Source organism: Moesziomyces antarcticus, assembly GCF_000747765.1.
Source record: "Moesziomyces antarcticus DNA, scaffold: scaffold_v10002, strain JCM 10317, whole genome shotgun sequence".
In the NCBI taxonomy this organism is placed as follows: domain Eukaryota; kingdom Fungi; phylum Basidiomycota; class Ustilaginomycetes; order Ustilaginales; family Ustilaginaceae; genus Moesziomyces; species Moesziomyces antarcticus.
In genome coordinates, this window is record NW_014639008.1 from 882,913 (window position 1) to 898,459 (window position 15,547).

General features: G+C 60.7%; 8 protein-coding genes across 8 annotated transcripts; 4 read left to right on the forward strand and 4 right to left on the reverse strand.

Annotated features, from left to right (window-relative positions):
• Positions 1-290: 290 nt before the first annotated feature.
• Positions 291-915, forward strand: PAN0_002c1213 (uncharacterized protein; the record flags this gene model as incomplete). The annotated part of the gene is made up of 3 exons (XM_014803380.1): positions 291-333; positions 422-525; positions 817-915. The coding sequence occupies 3 exons, from the start codon at positions 291-293 to the stop codon at positions 913-915; spliced, it is 246 nt and encodes an 81-aa protein (XP_014658866.1).
• Positions 916-1,402: 487 nt separating this feature from the next.
• Positions 1,403-4,284, forward strand: PAN0_002c1214 (uncharacterized protein; the record flags this gene model as incomplete). Its single annotated transcript, XM_014803381.1, has 4 exons — positions 1,403-1,675; positions 1,768-1,830; positions 2,108-2,296; positions 2,437-4,284. The coding sequence occupies 4 exons, from the start codon at positions 1,403-1,405 to the stop codon at positions 4,282-4,284; spliced, it is 2,373 nt and encodes a 790-aa protein (XP_014658867.1).
• A 169-nt stretch (positions 4,285-4,453) lies between these two features.
• PAN0_002d1215 (phosphoenolpyruvate/pyruvate domain-containing protein) lies at positions 4,454-5,507 on the reverse strand (the record flags this gene model as incomplete). Its single annotated transcript, XM_014803382.1, has 2 exons — positions 4,454-5,116; positions 5,202-5,507. 2 exons carry the CDS (start codon positions 5,505-5,507, stop codon positions 4,454-4,456), a joined length of 969 nt encoding a protein of 322 aa, XP_014658868.1.
• A 420-nt stretch (positions 5,508-5,927) lies between these two features.
• On the forward strand, positions 5,928-7,364 carry PAN0_002c1216 (urease accessory protein UreF; the record flags this gene model as incomplete). The annotated part of the gene is made up of 1 exon (XM_014803383.1): positions 5,928-7,364. One exon carries the CDS (start codon positions 5,928-5,930, stop codon positions 7,362-7,364), a length of 1,437 nt encoding a protein of 478 aa, XP_014658869.1.
• Positions 7,365-7,536: 172 nt separating this feature from the next.
• Positions 7,537-8,475, reverse strand: PAN0_002d1217 (uncharacterized protein; the record flags this gene model as incomplete). Its single annotated transcript, XM_014803384.1, has 1 exon — positions 7,537-8,475. One exon carries the CDS (start codon positions 8,473-8,475, stop codon positions 7,537-7,539), a length of 939 nt encoding a protein of 312 aa, XP_014658870.1.
• Positions 8,476-8,734: 259 nt separating this feature from the next.
• Positions 8,735-9,475, reverse strand: PAN0_002d1218 (uncharacterized protein; the record flags this gene model as incomplete). The annotated part of the gene is made up of 4 exons (XM_014803385.1): positions 8,735-8,910; positions 9,000-9,042; positions 9,102-9,187; positions 9,274-9,475. The coding sequence occupies 4 exons, from the start codon at positions 9,473-9,475 to the stop codon at positions 8,735-8,737; spliced, it is 507 nt and encodes a 168-aa protein (XP_014658871.1).
• A 2,255-nt stretch (positions 9,476-11,730) lies between these two features.
• Positions 11,731-12,652, reverse strand: PAN0_002d1219 (uncharacterized protein; the record flags this gene model as incomplete). The annotated part of the gene is made up of 2 exons (XM_014803386.1): positions 11,731-12,287; positions 12,343-12,652. The coding sequence occupies 2 exons, from the start codon at positions 12,650-12,652 to the stop codon at positions 11,731-11,733; spliced, it is 867 nt and encodes a 288-aa protein (XP_014658872.1).
• A 386-nt stretch (positions 12,653-13,038) lies between these two features.
• PAN0_002c1220 (uncharacterized protein) lies at positions 13,039-15,510 on the forward strand (the record flags this gene model as incomplete). The annotated part of the gene is made up of 7 exons (XM_014803387.1): positions 13,039-13,110; positions 13,253-13,327; positions 13,401-13,664; positions 14,353-14,440; positions 14,511-14,645; positions 14,753-14,828; positions 15,189-15,510. The coding sequence occupies 7 exons, from the start codon at positions 13,039-13,041 to the stop codon at positions 15,508-15,510; spliced, it is 1,032 nt and encodes a 343-aa protein (XP_014658873.1).
• Between the last annotated feature and the right edge of the window lie 37 nt (positions 15,511-15,547).

Below are 15,547 nucleotides of genomic sequence, written 5' to 3' on the forward strand. Positions count from 1 at the left end.
GCTGAGCGCACACGATCAGTTGCGCCCACGCTCAGTCGCTCAGTCGCTGCGGCGGCGGCGGCTCCACAAAAGCTAGATTTCCGCACTGCCCACCGCCCACCGCGCTTCTTTTTTTCGGGCTCTTTTGGCGACCAAACCGGACGCGTGCTCCGAGACGCGTAAAGTGCTCAGACCAACACTTGGAGACCCTGCCTGCACACGCCCAAAATCGCGGCGCAAAAAAGACACGCGCGCTGGCTCTCCATCGTCTCCCTCTGCCATCAGCCACCATCCACAGAGACACAATCAGTATGGAGGATCAACGCGGCGCCGCAAGTCAGGAGACCATGGACAGTGAGTAGCCTTGTCGCTGGCAGAAGCTATCGCATGAAAGCTGACATGTGCGTCTTGTCGTTTGATTAATCTGCTCGGTACATCCCAGTCCTGCATGATCTCTCACAGCTGCTCAACACCGGACTCTCCCGCGAACAACTTCGAGCTTGCACAGAGCTTATAGAAAGCGGCGTGAACGCTGAAGCTGTTGCTGTAAGTTGTCGTCTTGAAACGAGCGACAGCGACGGAAGAGATGTCTGACCTGCCAATCTGCTATCACGATTCATGACTTACGACGGATTGCCCGCTCTTGACCTGCCCTCGACGTTCGCAACAAAGGCCATCGTCGAGAGTCTTCGCAAGGAAGCCGCAAAGCGTTAGACGACTTCATTGTACAAATCGACAAAAGAAGCGCTCGCGCATCAAGGACCAACGACAGCAGCAGCGACCGGCAGCACACACGCACGGTATCTCCAATGAAGCTGCGCAATGGCCGCATCCAAGGAGATGAAGCAGGGTCTGATCCGCAAGACGCAGCCACCCCCGGTCGTCCGATCGTCGTCGCCCGGCTCGGACCCGATGCAAGACTCTGAATTCAACTAGCAAGATGCTGTAACGCGAGTCCAACGCCAGTCGTGGACAAAGACGGTCCAATGTCAGTCGCTCTCCACGGATCGACGGCCGAGATACAGCGTCGCCAAATGAACCAAATGAAACGACGCCGGCGGCTGGTTTCACGTAGTCTCGCACTCTAACAGGATGAGTTTAAAAATAGACTACACCGCAGCTCTGGCTCGGAAGTGGGTGCCGAACAGCGAGGGCCAAGGCGAGGGCTGACAGGGGCGAAGGGTGACGCTGGCTTTGGCCTTGGCTAAGCTCGGCGTGAAGGCAAAAGAGACGGGCCTGCCTTGAGCGCGGCCAAGGCTGGGTTGGGCTGAGCGGGGGGCTGGCGGCAAGGCTGTGCGGTTTGGTGCCCCTGAATCGGCTCGGGCCGCGTGGAAGTTGAACAGCTGCCTACTGCCCAAACACGCGCTCTCTCGTCGCCTCTCCATTTTTGGAAAGCAAAAAAAAGCAGCGCTTCAGGGTCACGATGCAGCGAGTCGCAGCGACAAAAAAAGGCCTTGCGGATCTGCAGGGTGTGGAGGCCAACAGGGGTGCAGCACTGCCAAAAGGCAACAAGCGAGGCTGTCAACACGCTCGAGCAGGCGACACCAACAACACGGCCATTTTAGGCAGGTTCGCAGCGCGGGTGGTGCAGCTGGCTGCAGGAAACACAGGGGTCGAGGGCCTCGTGCTCGTTCTTGGCCATGCCCTCACCGCCCTTGCCAAGATCGACCGAGCTCTGGCTAGCGTGCTTTCCAGCGTGCTTTGCGCTGCCCATTCAGTCTTGTCGTCATTCTTCGGTGCAGCAGCAGATCTGCGAAGAAGCCCCCGCTGCCTGAGTTGGGAATGCAGATGAAGCTCGGAAAGTCCGTGGATTGCCAAGGCCGCTTTGACCCGCAGGCGCCCACTCATCCCGTTCGTATCATATTTGTGTTGGGATTGGGTGCGGAGAATCGGGAGCGCCGAACGTCGCCCTCTCCGGATCCTGTTGGCACTGCGTGAGATTGTTGGGAAGTGATGAGTCGGCTGGATGACGGCTCGCTGCTCTGCTTGAGTTGCAGTCAAGTGCGGCAAAGCGATGCAAGTCATTCGCTCCGACGACGCCAGCATGAGACGCGGCAGCTTTTCCAACTGAACCCTTTTCGGCTCCTCCGCAACCTTGCCCTTCTACCTTGCCTCCTTCCCATCACAGGCGCCGACATACCTTGCCTCGCCCCTTCATCCCCTTGCCTTCGACCCTCGATCTCTCACGCCCGACCCACAACTCGCTCCTTCTACGTCTGTCTTTGGAGCTGCGCGTCCTCTTTCGCTTTGCAGAATCGAGCCAACACCAAACGACATCGGAACTGTACCGACCCTCCCGGCTCCCCTTGCCAGCAAGGTTGATTACACACGGCTACCCCTACGCTCCACGACACCATGCAGCAACGGCAGTAGAGCATCCGGAGTGATTGTATAGGACGGCCTCTCCACAAGCCTTCGCTTGCTCGTTGAGCTTGCACCTCGACCGTCACCATGCAGTACTACGCTGACCATGGTGCTCAAGAGGCCCGCAGCTCATATCCGTCGTACCCACCCGTCTCAGCATCGTCGCCTCATCATCATCATCAACAGCACCTCAACAACGCGCGACGCTACAGCGGGGAAAGCAGCAGACCACCATCACAGGCCGGCAGCTCCCGACCTCCTTATGGCCAGCCACCACGCAGCCCCCTCTCCTCGCTCCCCGCACATGGACGCGACGAATCCGACGAATACGAGGAGCGCGATCTGGGCGAAATCGCAGCCGCCAACCAAGCTGCCCAGGAGCAACGTTGGGGGCCCCACGCAGCCCTCTCCGAAGCACCCGCTCGCTTCGACGCCTATCACGATCCGCGCCATGACGACTATCATGCTCCCATGCCCACCATGCCCGTTTACGAGTCCGCCCACTACGACGGTGGCTTCTACATGGAGCCACCTGGGCTGTACGAACCAGTCCCACAGTATCGCCCTGCTCCCAGCCTCGGTCCGCCCTCGATAGCCTCGAGCCACACCCTCGGCGGCCGATCTCGCCAAAGCCTGCCGGTCTACGCGTCTCCACTTATGGCCCCATCCGCTTCATCTCCAGCGTCCGAGCCACCCAACATGTTCAACGTCACCGCCGCGCACCACACGCCCGGCGGCCGTCCGCGTCCCTACGATGACCCACGCGCTCAGTCTGGCGCCCGCATCGGCGATTCTTTGCCAGGATTTCCAAACTGGTCGCACACCTGGTACGGCGGTCATCTCTCTGCCGACGGTCATGCCTACACCATGGTTCCCCCCGGGTCGGGCCAGAGCGGCTGGGAGAGCGAGACGCTCAGCCACCACCGTCCCGGCTATCCAGGATCTCCGGGCGCCTACGGTCCGTACCCATATGGACGTACAGCAACGCACGATCAAGTCAAGGAGGAACGCATTCGCATGCTCGAGAAGGAGTTTGGACCCAAAGTGAAACACAAGGGCAAGGGCAAAGACGCCGATGACGATGATGATGAGGACGAGGATGAGGACGAGGTGGTCCCCATTGGTGGCGTCAATGCCAAAGGTCGACTGGTGCTGCCACGACGCAAGACACGCATCACGACACGCGTGCTGCAATGCCTCGTCTCTCTCGTTGCAGCCGGGTGCAGCATTGGCGGCTTCCTGGCGATCCATCCACAGGAAAAAGCACCGCCATCAGGCACCATGCCTTCGTTCGTCCTCTACGGCGTCTCGGCCTTGTCGACCATCATCTGCCTCTACCTCTTTACCATCAAGCCCTGTCGCTCCGGTCGCGACGCTACCGGAGGTGCTCCCATGGGCGGCGGCGGAGCGGGAAACGGCATGGTGATCCCGATCATGGCGGGAGGCGCAGGCGGCAAGCCTGGCAAAGGCGGCATGTTTGGCAAGAAGGGCAAGAACGCCATGCAGCAGGGCACCACCGTGAACCTGATTGTCGACCCAAGCCTGTTGGGACAGCGTGCCGACGAGAGCGACTCGGAGACCGACGAGGACGAGACGCTGCCGGGCGAGGAGCGTCGTCGCAAGAAGCGGCGCGCCAAGAAGCGGCAGAAGCTCGGCATGCTGGGCAACATGAAGCTGCAGGCGAGATGGCGCGTGGCACGCACGAGTCTCAAGTGGGACTGTGCGTGGGATGTGGTGATGTGCCTGCTGTGGGGTGCGGCGGCCGTCATGGCGCTCGGCGTGGGCAAAAAGTGCCCTTCCGGGACGGCCGAGGGCTGGTGCACGCTGTACAACAGCGCCATCGCATGCGCCATCGTCGCGGCGCTTGTCGGCCTGGTCGCCATCTACTGCGACATTGTCGGCCTGCGCGCATCTCGTGCCCCGCCCAAGGCACGGGTGTAGCCATGCCTCCGCCGTCCGTCCTACACCAAGCATTCACGATCAGCATTCACCACGATTTTTTTGACGAGCATCTGCATACTTTCATGATACCACCCTGTGCACGTCATGGCATTCTAGAACGAATTTGATTCTCATTCGCATGCCGCTGTCGTCGAGGCTGTGCGAGGGATCAAACGTTGCCAAGACCAGTTCCGCCTGCGGCGAGCTGGTCGATTGCGACTTCGTGGTCGAGGCCCATGCTGGCAAAGAAGTTTCGGAGTCCTGCGGGGTCTGCGCCTCCCAGGTTGACGGTGCTTTTGCTCGGCTCGAGCTGGGCTTCGATGCCGATTCCGTGCTCGGTGAGGTGCGAGTAGGATGCGAGGAGCGCCTTTGCAGCTGGGAAGATGCCGGCGCATGGAAAGATGGCGATTTTGAACCCGATGAGCCGGACTTGCTCAACCGTCCATAGGGGCGATTTCCCGCCCGTGACGCAGTTCGCCATCAGAGGCCAGCCGCGAAGTTCGCGGATAGCTGTGGAGGCCTGTAAGCTGGAATTCATGCCTTCGAGGAAGCCGATATCGGCCCCAGCATCTCGGGCGAGGGAGAGACGGTCCATTGCCTCATCAAAGCCTCCGACGGCCAGAGCGTCTGTACGAGCGATGATGAGGATGCGGTCTTCGGGTGCGCAGGGCAGCGAGTCCCGTGCGTGCACGGCTGCTCGAATCCGAGAGATGAACTCCTCGCGCGAGACGACCTGCTTGGAGTCCAGATGGCCGCATCGTTTCGACTGCACCTGATCCTCAATGTGCAGCGCCGCAATACCAGCTCGATGGTACTCTTGCACCGTCCGAGCCTACCGATGCCACAAGACCAATAGAACGTCAGTATTTCCACTACTTTGGTAAGCCAGCATGCTCGTGAGGGATGGTGGAGCTTACGACTTGGGGTGCGCCACCGAAGCCGGTATCTGCATCGGCGATCACGGGCGTCGTCATGGTCGGATCTGCCATGATCGACACGCCCGCTGCACCGACCATGTCCGACATGCCGAGGAATCCCAGGTCAGCACGAGCCAGTCGCGATGCCGAGGTGCCTGCTCCAGTCTGGTACAGCGCATGATGGCCCGCTGCCAGCGCCATGCGTGCGCTGATGCCGTCGAAAACTCCGGGCGCCACAACGATGTCTTGGTTGCGCATCAGCTGGCGCAGCCGCGCTGCCGGAGTTCGAGCTTTTTCCTCGGTCATCTCTGTCCTTTCGCTCGATCGTGTGCAAAGGTGAAGTGGTGTGCAAAGGTGAAGTGGTGGCTGACAAGAAGATGAGCTTGGTCGCAGAAGTGGGTGTAGGAAGCTTCGGTAGAACTCGTTGGAAGCGGCTATACTTTTCGGATACTTGAACCTCCACTCCCGCCAATTGGCCGAAAAGCACCGACAAAAAATCAAGCGCCAAAAACGAAGGCGCAAGAAATCGATTGAAAAAGGGCACATCAAAAGCGATCGGGAGATAAGCGTGTCTTCCAGGGTCCACACGAAGCCAAGCCTGGACGAGGCTTACACTTGGGCTGATCCGAGCGTTCACGAGTGCTCTCATGCTTCTCACATTCTAGTCCTTGGCGGGTCGCGGCAGAAGCGCCCAGTGCGACCTCGAGGATGCTGCCGATAGGGCGCATGACGTCCGGATCCACATTCGGATCCTCTCTCGGCGCCTCGGATCCTGGGGTGTCTCTGAGCGAGGAGAGCGACTTTGAGACGTATCTGCTTCTGCTCCTGTCGGACTCGAACTTGCCTACGGGCGGATTCGTCGCATCGTCGGGCCTCGAATCGTTCCACGCACACGGACTTCTTCATACGATCGCAAAGCCTCCACCGAATTCGCACGACACAGCTGGCACGTCGTCTTCGTCGGCGACAGCCAAGCGCATGGCGCCGTCGCAGGCCGAGCTCTCGTCAGCCACGCTCTCATTTGCACGCTCGACGCTGCACTCGTACTCGCGCTCGAGCTTTCCTTTCCTCGTGCGCGTGCATGCGTGCGTCGCAGAATACCTCGACATCGCCGTGCAGGCCCAACTTTCTCCCAATGATGCCGGCGCACAAGGCAGTGCGACGGGGGGTGAGGCAAGTACCGCGTTGCAGGCGTGCCTGGACGACGTATCGCGGCTCGACAACTCGTACCACTCGCTGCTGCTCAATCACGTTGCCAGGAGAGCCTCCAAGGCGCAGGGGATCGCGCTTCTCACACTGTACGCAAAAGCGTTTGCCAAGCCGATCGATCTTGAGCGCCAGCCGTTTGACGGATCGCGCCTCGGCCAACGCCACGCCGCACCACCGCAAGCATCCGATGCACACACGAGCACACAGCGCGCGGAGGAGAGACGCATCGAGCTGGCGGCGCAGCTGGTGGACCGGCTCAAGATCGACGTGCGGCGGTCGAGCGCGCAGGCTGCCGGTTCGGCGCACGTGGGGCCGCAGGGCCACCTTCCGATCTGCTGGGGCGTGTTCGCGGCGTGTCTGGGCATCTCGCTGCGCAAGAGCGTGTATCTGCATCTCTTCCTGCAGGCGCGCGCGCTCTTTTCGAGCTCCATCAGGCTCAACACGCTCGGACCGTACCTGGCGCACCAGATCATGCGCTTCCACATGCGCACCGTCGTCAACGACATCATCCAGGAGATGGACGACGCAGGGTGTATGGTCAAAAACCCCCATCCTACGTCAAGCCAGACGCTGCAGCCACCACCTGCGCGAGAGGTAGAGACAGGCGCGTATAGGATCGATGACGAACCGCCTCCGCCTGCGCAAGTGCTGCGTTCGCGAACAGGCAAACCGTTCCGTAATACGGGCAGCATGGCTTCCCCCGCGGCGCAGGTGGCACCAGCCAAAATAGGCACACTGCGCGTCGGCAAAGGCGTGCTCATCGCCGTCGACGACGACGACCCACACCAGGGCTGGGCTTGGGATTGGCCCGAAGACCAAGATCCCTCCAGCTCAGCGCATGACCCAGAGCACGGATTCTGGACCACACCTTCCGCCCCAGCTACCACTTTCCCGCTCGGCGAAATCATCCAGGCGCGCCACGATCAACTCCATTCGCGCCTGTTCAACAGCTGAGCTCCACCACCAAACGCACACACGGCAATGACTAGGAGATCAGTATCATGCGAATCCATTGCTACATACAATTCCAGTCCAAGTCTGGACGCGATGAGAGAGAGAGGGGCATTCTACAACCGTACTTTACGGCGCGAATCGGACGTATTCCAGGTTGGACTCGCAACAAAGTCTACTTCCGGACGTTGGGACCGATCTCAAACAGGCCGAGGTTGAGGCCGCTAGGGCCGCCGGTGATCGAATACCAAACCTTCTGGTAGGCGCGGAGGAAGAGGCTCTTGGGTGGAGCCTGGGTGCCGGGCACGTGGATGCGCGGCGAGTTCTTCACGGCGTTTCGGAGGTCGTTTACCTTGCCCTCCAGGTTGAGACCGAGTCCCGACACCTGGTCGCGAACCTCGTCCGGCTGGGGCAGGATGCTCTCGTTGCTGAGGAACCTTCGCAGCGGGCCTGTGGCTGTGAGGAATCCGGACGAGGTGTGGCGCGCCTGCTCGTCTGTGATGGGCGAAAACTTGGAGTGTACGAGGTACTCCCACAGCATCGTCGCGGCAAACAGGTAGATGGATGCGCGAAGGGCGACCTCGATGCGGTGCTGCGAGCTTTCCTCGCTGTCCGTCGCCGTCTTTTCGATGCGTCGTCCCTTGATCGCCTTGCCCGATGCGCTGTATCGCACGATGGCCAGCGCAATCGCCGAGCCGAACGACACGCCCTGCAGGAGCGCAATCGCAAAGGTCAATCCGCGCTCAAACTCGGGCGTCCAGTATCCCGAGCGGTGCGTCACCACATAGATGCCGTAGATCGGAAGCAGCACGTGCGGAACGAGCAGTCCCGACCCGAGTCCGCCCGTCCTGATCGTGTTGTAGATGGCGGAGCCCAGACGGAACGGCGCGTGACGTTCGGTGCCTGGTTCAGGATGAAGACGGAATTTGCCCGACATGATGAATGTGCGTTGTTTGTCTCGAGACGCGTTCTTGTGGGGGGTAATGTCCGGATGCTGCCGCCTTGTGAAGTGTAGGGAGAGTCGGATCGGAACGTGGCTGTTGCGGACGGAATGAAGGAGCAGGATGATGAAGGTGGATGAGAAGAATGGTGGGCGTGCCTGGCGCTGTTCCATCCGTCCTGACTGAGAAGGGCAGCAGCAGGTCGAGCGAGGCTAGCCAGCCCAACGTGGGGCCCAGGAAGAGCTGGCCAGGCGAGCGAGACTGCAAACGGAAGGCTCGAGCAGAGGCGTGGTTCGGCTAGAGGCAATGATGATGCACCTTTCACTCGCAATCCTCCACTTTGGGCCGCGTCTCACGTTCATTCTCCTGGCCAGAAGCGCCGCTTTCGCAAACGCCTGGAGGTCAGGGGAAATTTTAGGCTTTTGACACGGCTCAGATGCCTGAGCCCTTTGCGCCTCCGCTCTGCAAATCGACGTACGAGCCTTGGATCTCCGCCCAGCAGCCGTTCCCCCGCACCTGCACGCCTTGGTCGCACAGACCTTTGGCCCTGCCTCTCTGCGCCTCTGGCAGAGCTACTCTACCGCGACAAGAAGTGCTGCTAGCGATCGCTGGAGTGTAGTGTAGCGTAGTGCAGTGCTCGCTCCTTTCATCTGCCAGGCTGCGGTTGCAATCTGCACACGAATGCTCGGTGCGGCACATTGAGTCGTGGAGCGCTGTTGAGAGGAAAGGCCAGCTGCACTCTTGAAAAAGTAGCAAAATGTTAGACTCTCATTGCAGGAAGTAGAGCTCGGTCTAGCACATCGGGGATCGGGGAGGAGGACAACAGATCGATGTAGAGGTCGTCGGGATCGGTCGGTCCGACAATTGGGCGGGGGCCGAAGGAGGCTGGCCGCGGCAGTGTAGCCGAGCGGTGTGGCTTGCAGCGGGAGCGGTGGTTGTTCGGCAGGCGCAACGCAGCGAGGCTTCCGAACCTCCGCAGAGCCGCTGGAGCAAGACCTTGTGTGCGTCGTCGATGTTGCAAGCGCTCCAAGGGGGGTTGCGGCGTGGCGCATCCGATCGGCGTGTGTTGCGGACACCCAGATGTTGCGGACGCTTGTCAAGCCAAATATAGATGGTGGACAGCGTGGTGGCGTTTGCCGGCGCCGCGGGGAATGAGACGGTCGATGCAGTCATGCACATGCGACGTGCTCAGGCGGTAGTAGCACGCTGCGATCGTGTGATGGGCGCAAAACATCAAGCCACACCATCCCGTCGGCGGTGGAACCAGCTGGCTCGACGGCAAGAGGCACTACTGCAGCTGCCGACACACGCCCTCGAACCGGCGCAAAGCGGGGCAGCTCGCCCAGTGCATTAGCGCCGGAAAGACTGCATTGCGGGGGAATACTGGACGTCCAAGTCAGCCTTGCATGGCAACAAGCGTCAGCCTTCCGACGGCGTTGTTAAGTTTACGAAGCTACGAAGGCGGGTTCGGGAGGACGGCGTTCGGGAGGGCTGGCTGCCAAAGCCACAGGCGTGATGGAGGGAGGGGCACCGGAAGGCAGGGTCGTCGGCTCCACATTTTGCGTCGTCGTCGTCGGCAGCCGCAACGCGCGTAGGCGGGCTGCAGGGTCGGCTGTGCGGCAGCGAGGGCCTTGCAAGCGACGCGGCGCTACGGTCAACTGTGCGCACTGGGTGTGGTGATGGGAGCGGGCCGAGCTAAATTTGGCTCGACGCTCACACGGCCGCTCCAGGCTGAGACGGCGGGAGCATGGCAGCCATCGGTAGGTGTGCTGCACGGAGTCGTCGAGACGCATGGGAGCATCAGCGAGTCCCAAGCCCACTTGTTTGCGCCTGATCAGCTGCTCCTACAACACGGTCCGGTACACGGTACAGCTGTACATCGGACAGTGTGCGACAGGCGGTTTCGGAGCTTGACGGATCGACCGACGCGCAGCCGACGCGTAACCCTCGTTTGCAGCTAGATGGCACCATGGCGCTCTTCTGCTGCTCTGCTGGCGCGCACGCCTATCCGAATTTCGGACGTGCAGCGCCAAACTGAGACATGGCTGAGACGCAACAGCTGCACGTTGCTCAAAAAGCTCCAACCCGTCCTGAGCCGCACACACTGCTCGTTCGCCTGCCAACAGCATTTCACGCGACAATGATGTGCAGCTCAAGCTATTCAAACCCAACGCCAGGCCTGGCCTGGCCTCACACCGACACCTTTCTGTTCGCGCCGTCATGCCAGCTACAGTAGCCTCTTCATGCATTCGGTGTCGCACTTTGCCATCGACGAGACAGCATCTCGAATCGTCTCGACCGTCTCGGATGTGGTAGGTGTCGTATTCAAGCTGAGCAAGTCCAAAAATACCGACGTCCGGAGACAAGTTCCGGCCAGGCAGTGCCAAAGGCAGCTGCCGAGTGGGCCCGAAAAGTCGGATCAACCGACCGGCTTTGGCCCTCGGCACGTCGGAAAAACGGCTCAATCCCGACCCGTAACTCAGCCTGCACCTGGTCGGTGTCGTTCTGAACCCACAAAGGAACCTCTCGGGGTCCGAGATCTCTTGAACCCCTTGCGTTGTGTCTCGAGTAGAGCTTGTGCTTTCTGTCTAAGACGCCTTCCGTTCGATCCACTCATGCTGCGAATGCAACAGAAGCATGCAGCCCAACGTCGCGCGTCGAACTCGCCACACAGATGTCTTGCATTGCGTCCACCTCCAATCTAAGCGCAAATCGTGGGCTCAAGGGGACGACGAATCAGCAGCTGCGTATGTCAAGTGTGGGCCACGAGGTCGGTGTCTGCAGGTGCGACTGCAGGTGCAAGTGCCAAGCGCGCTGGAGGTTCTCATGCAGGTAGACCTAAAACCGCTTGTCAAGCGAGCTGTAGTAGTCTCGTCTGACGGATCATGATCTCGCTTGGCACCGCTACCCATGCAATCCTACATCAGGGCTGAGCCACGACCACCATCGAGTCAGGATATCCAGCAACCCTCGAGCTCGCCAAACATCAAAGCTGGGTATGAATGAGATTTCCGTGACGGCCGCGACCCAAATGAGGCATCCGACGCTCTTCGCCATCTGTCCAGGATGCAGCCGAGCCGCGATCAAGCGAGACTGGGCGGCCGGCTCGACGACGCAACGTCCCACGACAGTCTGAACATCATCCCCGACGCTTTTGTGCGCAGATGCGAATCCAGGCGGCTACATCTGTCAGAAGGCCAAACGAAAGCGCTAGCGTGGCCCGAAGCCAGTCTAAACCGGTAAGGCCTGCGAGCTTAGAACCAGCTCCGACATTGTTGGCGTCACGCTCCGAGGCTCGCTCGACAACATGACCGATCCGAAGCCCTGCTTTCCACGCTAAGCGCGACAAGCGTCGCTTGCACAGCCCTTGATTTTTTTTTTCCGCTCTTGATTCCTTTGTTAACTTTTTACGAAAAGACCCTCCAATTTTAGCTGCTTTTTTGTTGGTCTGGACTGCGCTCTGACAAGGCGACCGGTTCGTCCAAGGATCTTGGCAGATTCGCATAGTCGGGCTGGGAATCCTCGTCGAGCTCGGTCCCGGGCATCATAAGCTTGCCGATAGCCGGTGGGAAGATCGGGTTTCGCCCGTAATCATCTAGCGGATTGGAGGCTGGCCTGCCATCGACGCGGCGCTGACCATGCTTGTCTCGCCGCGGCGGTCGGCAGGATCGGCTTGACAGATTCTTGTGGTACCGCCCTGCACTCTGCTGCAACGGCGGCAGGGCCTGCCGAAGCCCGACAAAAGAAGGCATGGCCGCGGCCAACGCCGATCTGACCGCGGCCGCGAATTCATGCGCGAAATCGTTGGGCTTGCAGGGCGCGCAAAAGGAGCCCTGGGTGTGCGGACCAGGCTCGGACGGCGACGTGCCGCCGCGAAGATCGGTCCGGTCAAAGCCGCTTGCCCGCCTTCTTTGTCTTCGCTGTCTGGTGCTGCGAGAAACACGAAGCGAGGATAGCTCGGATAGACAAGGCGAGCCACGCTCCTCTGCCACATGTGATGCACAAAGGCAACGTGTGTCCCTTGTCTTTTTAGTGTTGACCGGTCGCAGCTGGCTTGATCCTCTCCTCGACCCTTGTTCCGCATGCAAACGCAGGAACGAGCAGAATGATCGGAGCTGGTCGAGGGGCAACGTGGCACTGCCGGTCAGATACCCGGAGAGGCGACGAGGTCAGGTAGCCGCGCGCTGTCGAAAAGGAAAAGCAGGCTGCCGAAGAGTCGTCATGCTGCGCCTGGCGGAGTTGAAGCCGGAGCACGGAAAGAAACGGCGCGCGCGCGGGGTTGTGGTTCGAAACGACGACGGAGGTGGAGCGAATTTGGTGTCTCAGCTGTGCGTCTCTCCCATCGCGCATTTTTTCGACACAACCGGCGAGCGAGCGAGCGAGCTAGCCGCACGACGCGGCGTTGTGGCTAGCTCGCACCTCGTGCATGGCCGATCTGATCTGACTTGGACTGCCTCACGATCAGAGCCCTCTTGCGACTCCGACCGCATCTCAGGCACACGACAGATACCGGGCCGTAAATTTACACTACGCCCCGAACACACGCCGGCGCCATCCATTGACATCGCCGTTGTGCCCACTCCAGCACAGCCCAGCCAAGCCAAGGTCCTCTTGGCAGACACAGAGATATTGACATCAAGCTTCTGAGAGGCTTGCGGCGGCGTGACGTCGAAGTCGGCCAAGCAATGCCAGCGTTTCGGTGGCTCGAGACAGTGTTTCGACCGTTTCGAGCATCCATGCACGAAGCATCGATGCCAAGCGGAGTAAAGCAGAAGCCAGCCAGCCAGCCAAGGCAACTCTATTGGGATGTATGCGGGTCTCGAGCTGTCTTGGCTCACGCGATCGGGTGTGCGGAAGCGCCACAGCACCGCTTTTTTCCTATGAATAATCCATCACGGCCGTCGCCATCATCCGCAAGGCAGATCCGGACGTCGTGACGGCCTCGTTTAGTCGACGCCGAAACGAGCTGGCCGGGCGAGCGGCGCCGCAATCCCAGCAACGCAGAGGCCTCTTTCGGAGGGTAAGGTGAGCCCAGCTACGATCAGAGCTGGCGGGGCTTCGGGGAGCGCAAGCCACAAAGCTGCGGCGTCAAAAACAGGCCCTGAGCGAGGGGAGCGGGCCTGACATTCTCAAGCCCGACTCTCATCGAGCCTCGGACGGACTCAAATTTGCCGCTCCGACGCGGCCCCTCCTGGACGCCAGCAGGCGTTTGCTCCTCGTCTGGCCCGCGCTGCCGCCATCCCAATGCATCGAGCCAGCTACCCGTCCGAGCCATGTCGCAGTGTCGCAGTTTGGTTCCCCGTCTCGAGATGAAATGAAGGCGTTCTTTCCATATGAAATGGCACGCGCGCGTGACGATCAGGTGGGCTCGAACACATGCCGCATCGAGACCCGTTGCAAGAGGCAGTGAAGGGCAGCCAAGACCAGCCGCCAAGCCAAGCGATCTCCCAAGAGCATGAATCATGAATCCTGTCAGGCAGAACAAGGCTTGCCTCGCTAGTTAGGGCAGCCTCAGACGATGGCGGCGGCAGCGGATAAGCACCCGCTCAGGCGACGCCGCTGGGTGTCTACTGTAAATTTAGAGATAAATTGACTGAAAAAAAAAAGAAAAGAAGAAAAAGCGCACCGGACCCTTACAGCAGCAGGGAGCTCCAGCTGCAAGCCTGGGTGACGCTCAGGTGCGTCTTCGTGGTGACGCGCCCAAGACGCATGAATAGTCACCGGTGCGCGCTTCTTAGCATTTCTGGACTCAAGCCTGGGTCCCCCCCAAACTGAGACCATGGGCGGCCCCCCGCCCGCCCTCGCTCGGAGGAGGGGCTCGATCCACGCTTTTTTACATACTTTTGGCGTAGCAGTACCGGCGTGGCTGTGGTGGTTCGTTTCAGGCCGAGCGAGCGACCGACCTACCGACCGACCGGCCGTACCTCTCCGCTCCCACCTCGACCGCCCTCGCCGCGGCAAGGCATGACTGACGCCTCGTGCGTTGCCTCTTTTGGCTCGCCTCGCCTCTTGTGCCCCCTTTGTCCGCTCCTGCGCTGCTCGTTGCCTAGGATACTGGCGTTCGCTCTACACGCTCGCTCCCGGTCTCGGAGCTTGAGCTGCTCCGCCGCTCGTCGCTCGCTACCTCTCTGGGTGGTGGTGATGATGATGGTCGAGTCGAGTGTCTCTGACCCTGCAGCTCATCTGCACCTCTGCATGGGTGAGCCAGCCGGACGATCCAGAATTGGTGCTCACCCTGCGTCCGCACCGCTCATGCGCAGCGCCAACACACTGCTCCCGCACATTGCCCCTGTCAAGTTGCTCCGTCACCATCGTTTGGAAGCTGTCTCACTTTGCCGGCTGCGTGTGCGCTCGTGTCGTGCGATGCCTTTCGACGTTGACTACGCTTCATCGCTGCTGCCAGCGCTCCTCTTACGGACGGCGCTTCTTGTCCCCGGCTTTTTTTGTAAGCACCGCTCGCCGTCCGAGCGCTTCGCCAGGAGTTTCGTCGGGCTAATGTCGAAGGGAGCCCCAAGCGCAAGCCAATGTCGAGACGGTGGGCTCATTGCGCTGGCCACACATGTTTCAGATGGCCTGCCTTGGCCGTGGCCCGTGAGGAACCCGGCTTGGCCTGCCAATTTTCGCGCCCGCCTTGCCTCGGCCCCCCTGCCTCGTGCATCGGTGCGCCTGTCCGACGCTGGATACTTCATAAGGCGTCCAGCTTGGCCCGCCTAGGCCGCCATCGCTCCTACTCACCCTCCCTCCCAACAATAGCGACACAAAGCATCACCCTACGCCCTGTTCGCGCACCCGCCCCTCTTTGTCGACCAACGTCAGCAACAGCTACAGCATCGGCATCCGCCATTGTCCACTGGCCGCGTTCCCTGCGTTTTCTGCGACACACTAGCGATCGACCGAGTCGCCCTGCCCTAGCCTGCCCTTGCCTCGCACCAGCTTTGTCTCGTGTGGCCCCTGAACCGTTCTTTGCGCTACACACCGGCCAGCCTCGGGCGCCCGTCCGTTCTGCATATCAAAGCCAGCCCCCTTCGACCTCCTCCGTCCCTTTCTTCCCTTTCTACACCATCTCCGTACCCACCCTCTCCCAGCATCTCGCCGTCCCCGCCTCTGCGCTCACACATCTGCTCCGTTTCAACGCTTCCGCTCAACCTGAACATCCATCGCACTTGGGACTCGGCGACCGCATTGGACACAGCCTAGCTCCTCGGTAGTGTGCGACATCTCCAGCCAGCGATTCTGGTGTCCGCC